At 35.1% G+C, this 11,030-nt stretch overlaps 1 protein-coding gene across 5 annotated transcripts in view; it reads right to left on the bottom strand.

Moving 5' to 3' along the window:
• Nucleotides 1–8,439: 8,439 nt before the first annotated feature.
• The window catches only part of UBR3 (ubiquitin protein ligase E3 component n-recognin 3), a 172,231-nt gene continuing 169,640 nt past the window's right edge, over nt 8,440–11,030 (bottom strand). For all 5 annotated transcript variants that reach the window (XM_081052767.1, XM_081052769.1, XM_081052770.1 and 2 more), the window contains one exon: nt 8,440–10,857. In XM_081052767.1, coding sequence (XP_080908893.1) covers nt 10,740–10,857 — 118 coding nt within the window. In that variant the 3' untranslated portion in view covers nt 8,440–10,739. The remainder of the gene's footprint in view (nt 10,858–11,030) is intronic.

The following is an 11,030-nucleotide window of genomic DNA, read 5'->3' as shown; positions in this document are numbered from 1 at the left end:
TTTTTTCAGTAAATAGAAATAATTGATTTTCATAAATTGGCTTTATTTCCAGTAACCCATCTAAACTCTAATTGGAATAATTTGTCTGTAGGTTCTTTTGGATTTCCTGTGTACACAGTCATATCGTTGCTGAAAAATGACAGCTTTATTTCTTCCTCTTCAGTCATTACACTTTAAAATTTTAGTTTACCTTATTTAACTGATTAGGACACCTATTAATAGTACAATTTGAAGAGAGTCGTTATACAGAGCATGATGTCTTGTTCCTAAACTCAAAGGGAAAGATTTCAATGTTTCACTATTAAATATGATATTTGCTATAGCTTTTTAAGGGTAGCTGACATTGATGAGATTAAGGAAATTGTATTCCTAATTTGTTAACAATTTTAACTATAAATGAATGCTAGATTTTTGTCATGCTTTTTTTTTGCGTATATTGGATGATCCTAACATTTTTCTTCTTTATATGCTAATGTGGCAAATTACATAGATATTTTAATATTAAACAGTCCTTCCATTATTTGAAAGAAATGCCCAACTTGGTCATAATTTTCTATGGGAAATTTTAAACACATGTAAAAGTTGAGAGAATAACATAAAAACTCCCTTGTGCCCAACCATCTTCCAGTTTCAATTAACAGTACACGATCAACCTTCTTTCATCTATATTTCCATTTCCCCATGTCCTGCCCTCACCCAAAATTATTTTAAAGCAAAGTCCAGATTTTATATTATTTCCATATATGCGTCAGTGTGTTTCTAGAACTTTTTCAAAATATTGCCATAATTGTTTCAGATGTGTCTCTGGTAAACAGCCTATGTTGGTTTTCTGTTTAGTCTGACAAACTTTGTCTTAACTAGGAATTCAGACCATTTGCATTAATGTAATTACTAGAAGTATGGATTTAAATTACAACCTTCTTTTGTAATTTTATTTTCTACTGGCTACATTTCATTCTTTTTTCATCTTATTTTAGATTGGTTTTTACTATCCCATTCTCTACTCCCACATTTGTTTGGAAGTTTTACTCTCTTTCTGATTCTATTTGAAAGATTTGATTACCCTAGAAATTTACCTTCCTAAGGTATAATATTAATCTTTTTTCATGTACCAAACATGTATTGAGTATCTCCATGTATCAGGTGAAGTAAAAAGCAACAGAGATGAAAGATGAGTAGCACAGTCTCTGTTCCTTGAGGAACTTTAGTCTAAGCCAATCCCTTTTATTTTTTTGAAGAATCTCTACGTCTCCCCAAGTTCAGACTTTTTCTATTGTGCATATGGCATGTGTTCATAAAAAAAGAACTAAATATTTTATGAGCTTATTGTAGAAATGGTCAGCAGTCTATAACCTCAGTCTTTGCCACATATTGACTTTTGGGTTTTGCTTCATCATTGCAAAGGATTCCGCTGCTCTGGAACATGTATGTTTCTACATAGTACACCTATCCTCACAACAACCTTAAAATGAAGTATTATTATCTCCATTATACAGATGAGGAAACTGATTTCAGTAACATTAGTGATTTTTCCAGGATCACATGACTAGTAAGTGGTGGACTGGATTTGAAATTAAATCTGACTCTAATGTTTGTATTTTTTCCACCGTATTACCTGGTAGGATTTGTCAAAATGTAGGCTAGAGAAATTGTAATATGTATTAAGAGTACATGACTGTCACTTGATTTTTTTTTGAGATGCAATTCATATACCATGAAATTCATCTTTTTAAAATGTGTAATTCAGTGGTTTTTATTATATCCACAAGATTGTACAACCATCACCACTATCTAATTCCATAATATTTCATCTCTCCCAAAAGAAACCCTGTCTCTATTAGCAGTCATTCCCCATTTCCCCCGCCCGAGAGACCTTGGCAACCACTAATCGATGTCCTATCTCCATGAATTTGCTATCCTGGACATCCTGGCCTATTTGTGTAGACTTCGTATGTGGTTTGTTTCACTAAGCATGTTTTCAAGGTTTATCTATGTTGTAACATTTATCAGTGCTTCACTCTTTTATGGTTGAATAATATTCCATTTATGAATATACCACCTTTTGCTTATCCATTCACTGGTTGATGGCCATTTTTGGCTGCTAACAGATAATATTGCTGTATACCTTTGTGCACAAGTTTTTGTGCAAACACAGATATTTGAAATTGAGTTTTGTTGTTGTTGGAGTTTTATATATTCTGTATATTGTCTCATCATAAATATGATTTACAAATATTTTCTCCTATTCTGTGAGTTGTCTTACATTCGTGATAGCGATAGTGTCCTTTGAAGGACGAGTTTCTTAATTTTATGAAGTCCAATTTATCTTTTTTGAGGGGTGAATGGTTGCTTGTCTTTAGATGTATTATCTAAGAAACTATGCCTAATCCAAAGTCTCAAAGATTTTTAACTATATTTTCTCTTAAGTAAATATTACCTTTACTCTCTTCTGAAGCAATGCAAGAAATTTTGGAACATTTTATTTATTCCTGTAGCGTATATTGTTGTCAAACATTCACAATACAGACAGAAATCCCACATAACTGATTATCATAATAATTTTATGCAGTAAATATTTAGCTATACTTACATATTTACCAGGTTTTGTTTTCATTTCTTACTGAAATTTAATCTTCCACCAGGGTTTATTTTCCTTCTGCCTAAATAACTTTTTATGGATTTTCCTTTCTTAGTGAAGATATGCTGCTGTTAAGTTCTCCAAGTTTTCATTTTAATGTCTTTACTTTGCCCTCATTCTTGAAGAATATGTCTGTTGTGTAGAGAATCCTTGGTTATTTTCTTTCAACATTTGGAAGATACATTCCTACTGTCTTCTAGTTTCTGATGTCACCATTGAGAAAATTTAAGTCTTTTTTGTTTGTTTGTTTTTGAGGATGATTGTTTCCATTGAGAAGCTTTAAAATTTTTTTTGTTTTACTCTCATGTGTCTAGATATGATTCCTTTCTACTTACCCTACTTGAGATCTATTGAACTACTTGAATTTCATGTCTTTCATCACTTACAGAAAATTCTCAGCTATTATCTCTTTCAATATTGTCTCTGCCACATTCTATCTCCTCTCTTCCTGGAACTCCAATGACAAGTGTTTGACATTGTTGCAATGTCTTCTATCTCTTTTACCTCTCTTAACTCATTTTCCATCTTGTAGTCTCTGGTTTATAATCCAGTTTACCAAGTCTTTCTTTAGCTGTATCTCATCTGATATTAAACAGCTCCATTGAGTTCTTAATGTTGGTTATTTTTTCAGCACTGAAATTCCTAATTGGTTCTTTTTCAAATAAAATAAAATCACAATTTCAACATCTGGAGTCTCTGTGGTCTGTTTCTATTGAGTCTGACTTACTGTTTATCATGTTCTGTCACTGTATTTTTAAAACTTGCAGAAATAATTTGAGAACTTGGATGATCATTCTCCAGAGAAGGTATTTCTTGCTTTCTGCCAGGCACTGGAAAGCATTTAGCAGTCCATGACCAAGACTTGAATTGTTTTTAGAGCTGGAGTACTATTCCTACCTTCATTCCATCAGTCTTTTTGCTGAAGTTTCCCCAGTCAACTTGTGGTTGGATAAAGCCAACGTTTTGGTAGATTTCCTTCAAGAAAGGCTCATTTGCATGCTTAAAACTGTTTTTCTATGGTCTTCTTACTTGAAAGGCCAGCTTGATCTTAAACAAAATCATTGAGTTAAACTTTCTTGTTTTTGAAAGTGTCTGCTTTGCATGTTGCCTTGCTTTGAACGTTGTTGTGAAGTTTTGCTTTGCATTTTGCCTTCTATGCAGTGAAGTCTGACACCAGTCTAATTCTGTTGCACTTTTCAATTACTTGATCTTTTTTGTCTGTACACCTGAGAACTTTTATCTTTATAGTCTAATATTGTTTCTAGGGTATGTCTTGGAGGTGATTATTGAGAGTCAATTTTTCTGCTACTCTGAGGTTTTTTGATATAAACTAAAGTCTTCTTTTGAGGAAAGTTTTTTGTGTCTTTTTGAAAAACCTTTCATTTTGAACAAATTTTAGATTTACAGGAGAGTTACATGAATAGTGCAGAGTTCCTATATATTCCTCACTGTGCTTCTCCTAATGTTAACAACTCACTTAACCATAGTACAATTATTAAAATCAGAAATGACATTAATTTACCACTATTAACTAAACTCCAGACCTTATTTGAATTTCACCAGTTTTCTCTCTTCTGTCCATTTTGGTGTCAAGATCTTGTCCAAGACTCCACATTACATTTGTCCTTAGGCTCCTCCACTCTAACAATTCTTCAGGTTTTCCTCATTTTTCACCTTGACATTTTTGAAGAGTACTGACTGGTAAGTTACTCTGTAAAATGTCCCTCAGTTGAGCTTGTCTAATGTTTTCACATGATTGGAATAAAGTTGTGCACTTTTGGTACTTTCATTATAGAAATAATGTACATTTCTCAGTAAATCATATTAAGAGATTTATGAAATGAATATGCTTTATTATTGGTGATATTAACTTTTATCACTTGGTTAAAGTGGTATTTACCAGGTTTCTCTACTGTAAAGTTATCTTTCCCTCTGTAGTTGATAAATGTCTCGGGGCACACTTGTGAGGCTATGGAAATTGTTTCTTCTTCAACTTTTGCCCACTCATTTGCTTTTTAAGTTTTCTTCAGTAAGATGGGCCCCCAAGGATCTCCACCTCCAGTGCCTTATACACTCTTATTCATAGGAACCCCTCCCGCGTTGTACCAGGGTTGGTAGGTGTAGCAGAAGTGGTCATATGCCGCCTCCAAGATTAGGTTATAAAAGAGACTGGGGCTTCCATCTCGGGCATGGTTTGTGTGTGTGTGTTCTGTCTCTCCTTCTCCCTCTCTTGGGTGATACGTTCTGAGGCAAGTCAGCTGCTGTGTTGTTAGCAACCCGGTTGAGAGGTCCACATAGCAAAAACGTGAAGTTTCTGGCCAATAGCCATGAGTGCATTTGGAAGCAGAGCCCCTGCCCTGGTCAAGCCTCAAATGACTGCTGTCCTGGCTGACACCTTAACTGCAGCCTTGTCAGAGCCTGAGCCTGAATAATTTAGCTAAGCGACCCCTGGATTCCTGGTCCACAGAAACTGAAATACAATGAATAGTGTTTATTACATTCATTTTAGGGTAATTTGTTATACAGGTATCCAAATCACTTAATCTGCCATTACTACAAGCCATATGTCTATGGATGCTTTTTGCATTACAATGCCAGAGTTGTATAGTTGTGACAGAAACCATCTGGCCCTTTACAGAAAATGTTTGCTGACCCTTGCTCTAAACTGAGGCTATATAAAAATCGTTTTAATATTGCATTCTGATCATTCACTGCACTCATCTCTTACAATGACTTCCTGTTGCTCTCAGGACAAAGATCAAAACCCATAATATGGCTCAAGAGGCCATAGTCTGATCAGTGTCTCTCATTCCTGTGTTATCTCCTGTCACACACCCTATTCCCCTCTCCTTTCAATGCTTCAACAGTACTGCACTCCTTTCAGGTTGTTTTTTTTTAATTTATTGGGGTAACATTGGTTAATAACATTATCTAATTTTCAAGTGTACAATATCATAATTTAACATCTGTATCCTCTATTGCATGTTCTCCACCTGAAGTCTAGTTTCCTTCCATTGCCATCTATTTGACCCCCTTTACCCACTTCACACTCCCCCCACTATCTTTCCCCTCTGGTAACCACCATTCTATTATCCATGTAAGTTTCTGTTCTGACTGAATTTTGTCAACTCTCTTCTAATACTGCCCCCTTCTTTGTCTCTACAACTCCCCTAGTAGAGCCAACTATTATGTCGTGTCTGTATTCTTTCAATAGGTATCAGGCAGGTCTCCTCACTCTGGATTTTTCTCCACAGTGCAATTGGATTGACTTCTCTAAGATGCAAATCTGATGGCTTCCTATTGCTCTCTAAACAAAGTCTAAAACCCTTTGTAATTTAGATTTCACTTCTCGAAAAAGTACCTGTGTTACAACCAGAATGATTCCCTTCCATGTCTTCAACGCTGTCTTTGCAAATGGTATTCCCTTCACCTACCTGAAACGTCATCTCACACAGGTTACCTCCTCATCCTAGACATCTCTACCTCCTGGAAGCCTCCTCATACTCTCCAAGCCTGGTTTAGAGGTCCCTACTAAGTACTCTGCACTCCATTCCTTCCACCCCCAGCGCCCCCACACACCATTTGTAGCATGAATCACACAAGCTATATGAGAGAAGGGACTATCTGGCTTCTTTTCCACTGTATTTCCAGTATTTAGCACAGTGCCTGGTGCTTTGGAACCTAATAAATACTTACTGAATAAATGAATTTCAATGCTTCAACACTAAAGCAAATATCCATTAATTTCCAAAGAAAACTTTGAAAGCTCACATTAAATCTTATCATGACTTCCAATCCTAGATCCCTCAATTTATCCAGCATGGACCCACACTCATTTCAACCAGAATCCCTAAATCTTACTGCCTGACCTTCTGCCCATCTCTCAAGTCTACAAGTCATGAATTAACTTAGCAGTCTAATTTCTATCCTTCAGGTGCTCAACTGCTGATCTCAGGGGCTTCACAAAGTCACAGAAACTTTCTAATTGGCTTCATTAAAATGTTATGGCTTCTAACCATACTGGGCTCTCCATATGATTTCTGTGGTGTTTCTCCTTATTTCTAGCCTATTCTCTCCTAGCATATGTCTAAACCTTTACCACTGAGCTTAAGCTCCCAGAATATACTAGGCCTGCTCTCAACAGATGACCCTGCTCCTCTGTCACAGACGTAAGAGGGAATCAGATACAAATCCTTTCTTTGCTCTAAACCAGAGGTGTCCAAACTGCGGCCCGCCGGCCAACTGCAATCCATTTTTAATTGGCCTGCAGCAAATTCCAAAAATATATTTAGTTTACTTAAATAAACCAGGTGAGGCAATACGTACTTCACCTCCTAAGAGTGGCCTGTTTGTATATTTTACCGTATATGGCCCTTGGTGAAAAATGTTGAAAAAAGTTTGGAAACCCCTGCTCTAAACTTTCTTTCCTTTCTCTTGTCCTTTTTCCTTCCCCTCAAGCTGCAGTATTTATCTGTGCTCCTGAACCCGCTCCTTCTAGCCTGCTCTTGGGATCTGTTGCATCAATTTTGGTATTGCCACATCTTACATTAATTTAACTCACATACCGTGTTTCCCCGAAAATAAGACCTAGCCGGACCATCAGCTCTAATGCGTCTTTTGGAGCAAAAATTAACATAAGACCGGGTCTTATTTTAATACAAGACCGGGTATAATATAATGTAATACTGGGTCTTATATTAATTTTCGCTCCAAAAAACGCATTAGAGCTGATGGTCGGCTAGGTCTTATTTTTGAGGAAACACAGTAAAGACAGCTCTACATAAGGTCTCATTATGCCTTTTCATTGTGTTACATCAGCTGGAGTTACATTCATTCCAGGGCTAGTCGATTACTGTACCCCAGGATGGTATAGCTCTTCCATACTTGATATGCTTCAGTAGAGAAGTGATCGTGTTGCCACCCTCCTGCCCCTCCAACTTATCCCAGATGAAGTAAGCCGTGCTTGATATCACCCAGCCAGACCATAAAGTCCAAGACAAGAACTGTGCATTGTGAATGGGACTGAGGAAGTAACAAGTCTTCTGCTCTCCCACTGACTATCAAGGGTCAGGCATAACCACCAGTAAATGTATCTTGTATTGGTGATTTGATTCTAGTGGTTAAAACCATGTTACATTACTTTGGGTTTGGTAGTTGTTGTTCATCATGACCTCAAACATAAGCCAGCATCAGGAACTTGAGGGTTAGCAGTTATAATTTTGGAGATGGTACAGAGACTCTTGGGCCACATCTCCTCTCACTGCTGTTACCTCCTAGCCTTCAGCCCTTTTAGTCAGCATCTTTTCTAAGTCACAGAAATCAGTAAATATCAAACTACATAAAGCAGAAAGAAAGGTCTGCGAACACAAATGGATTCCTAACTGATAACTGGCTGGTGAGTTACAGGATCGGGTAAGGGCAAGGTCTGTCAATTCAAACAAGACCACAGACCATTCAAAAGAAACGTGATCATACAGCACTTTGGATTTCTCAAGTTTAGCTGGGAATTTTCAGAAAGTGGCAAGGACCATAGCAGCATTCCTCAGAACTGCACACTCGTTCTCTTCTCCCCGCCCCCCTTCAAAACCACATAGTTAGTAACACCTTTGCGTTAATTACGAGACAGGGATAGAAGAAATAAGAACTAGCTTTGAAAATAAAAAAGAAAAAGAAAAGCAAATCCTTTATAGTTAACTCCATCTTAGAGCAACTATTAGTTAGTTATGTTATGCTTTCATCTTTCCAGCTATGCTCACTTACATATATTATTGTCAGTATCTTTGAAAAAAGAAAAACAATGTAAGCATTAAACATTTTAAGGATCTTTCACAAACCAAATGACAGTAGGTTTTTATTAACATATCTTACAGTGTTGATTATTCCTAGTTTTATAATTTCTGCTTAATTATAAAGATTGATTTAGCTTCTACAGTAATGTACTGTATTTAAATGATCACTCATACAAGATATCACACCAGTACATTTTTTTTGAATAATATACACACATCACTCTAACTTGGACCTGTTATTTTTAAAAGTGGGTTTATAAATGGGACTTATAAAAGTTATAGGGGAAAAATTAAAGTTCTAGTTTAGCAGCATGCATGTATGTATTCAAGTACGATTTTCAACCAAGTGCTTTTTTAAAACTTACTGGTGACTAATTCACCAATATCAAAATAAACACTATCAAACCCAAATTTTAATGTTAAGGCTAATATTTTCACTTCACATCCATATGCACAACCATAAAACATTCCATTTTAAATATGTAGTAATCAAAGTCTGAATACATTATACCATGTATATATAGCATAAGAGTTTCAAACTGTAGAATTATTCAAGTTCATGAATCCTGAAACAGCATTTACTAGAGATGTAAATTAGCATTTTGCTCTTCAACCACACTTACAAATGGTCTGGTATTCATAATGACTGATGCAAAAAATATGACAGGCTGAACTTATGATACATTATTTTAAAAAGTAGCAATGTGTTGGAAAGGACAGCTATTTAGTTAAACAGAAATCATTCTAATCTTTCAGAAAGTTATCTTAACATTTTGGAAATGTATATAAAAATAGCAAGCTATTTCCACATATTTTATTGTAGAGTTATAGGTAATTTTTTGCCGTTTTCAACACATTTGAATATGTACTGTTCTGCTTTCTCTATTTGAATGCACGGCCATCATTTAATGTCCATTTGCATATTCTGTAATGTCATGTCATTCAATAATTTTTAGAATGCAGATGACTTTATTTTTACATTTTACCATTAGATCTTTTCAGTTCATTTTTCCATGTAAAAATGTAATTTTACATAACAAGCCATGTAAGTCCAAAGTACCAGGAACTGCTTCATAGCATTATGTATGAAATAATCATCACATTAATTATTTGGAAGAAAAATCTTGGTAGCAATATATAACATGCTTTTCTGTAATCTTCCTTCTCTACTAACAGAGTGGGTTTTAGCTCAATCATTCCCATTCTTACTAATTCAAAAACCCTACAAACATAAATTGCTTTTCACAGCAGCTTCTAAGAATGCAGATGCACGGCTCATTAATGAGGGTCATCACTATTTAGCCTTTTTTTTTCTCTTTCAGGAAACCAAGGAGAAATAGCAGTGATTACATTCCACGAATACAATATAGCTGAACCTCTTGAACTGATAAGAAAGTTCCAAAATGATGCTTCCTTTGTGGGGAAGTCTGAGCATTTCTAATCCAACCATTTAAACAAAAACTTGGTTGGTAATAAATGGTGGGCATGAGCAGAATCGAAATCTGCCATGTGTATGCTCTTAAAACTTTTGATTTTATAGTAAAATCTATTTGTTACTATTTCAAGTACTTTATCCAACTGAAATGGCAAATTTTGATTTTTAAGGACTCCCCCCCCAACCACAAGCCTCCCAAAATGTACTGTATTATATTAACAGCAGCTATCTACTTATTTTACAACTATTTCAATTATTTACCTGGGGAGAATATTTATGAAATTCCTGAGAATGAATTAAGTTTTCAGCAAAGCCTTAAACTTTTAACAGATTCCTCGCAAGAAAAAATTTTAAAGTTCTACTATTAGACCAACTTTTACTATACAATATTTCACATAAATCATGTTTTACATTTTTTTCTAATTACATACAGCAAAAATCTCAAATCAACACAAGAATGGCAGAGGGAAAAGATGCATTATGTTTAGCAGATGCAAATTAAAACACACAGATATAAAGAAACAGTAAAACTTTAAATAAATCACACCCACTCTAAATATCAATGAATAGCTGATAAGCATTGCTGGGAGAATCAGTTTTAAATAATTTTGTCAAGTTGTGCTTATTAATTATAGATTTTTTAAAAAATGACCACTAACGAATGATATAATTTGTTACTTGTTATGTTTTCTCCAGATATTTAAAAAAAAATATTATACCATTAATGTGATTACCAAGCACCTAATTTTGGAAAGGCTTTATAACGCATGTTTTCTTTTCTTCTCTCAGCAAAAGCGTTAATCCCCCAAATTAAGTTAAAGCTTATTGTTGATAAATTCTTAATGACGATGATATAATACAATGCTGAGGTGGTGCGTCACAGCCCGTTGTAATGTGGACCCCATCTTTTATTGATGTGATCAAAAGTATGAGAAATCCACTGTTGTTCAAGAACTTTGTATCTTTCTTTACAAATGTAGAGAGGCTTGCCTCGCCTAGAATAAAAAGGAGGGAAAAAAGCATTAAAAGTAATAAAATACAATGAAGATTTCACACGTTTTTTTAACTAGATTCTTCAGGGCAAAAATGTCACATAGTAATTTGATTTATTTCATGTTCCCTTAGCATGTTGATGAGGAAAATATCTCAAAAACTAGAAATAGCTATA

Source organism: Rhinolophus hipposideros (genome assembly GCF_964194185.1).
Source record: "Rhinolophus hipposideros genome assembly, chromosome: 6".
NCBI lineage: Eukaryota > Metazoa > Chordata > Mammalia > Chiroptera > Rhinolophidae > Rhinolophus > Rhinolophus hipposideros.
Note: the sequence above shows the minus strand (reverse complement) of the source record. Positions and strands in the feature narration are given on the sequence as shown.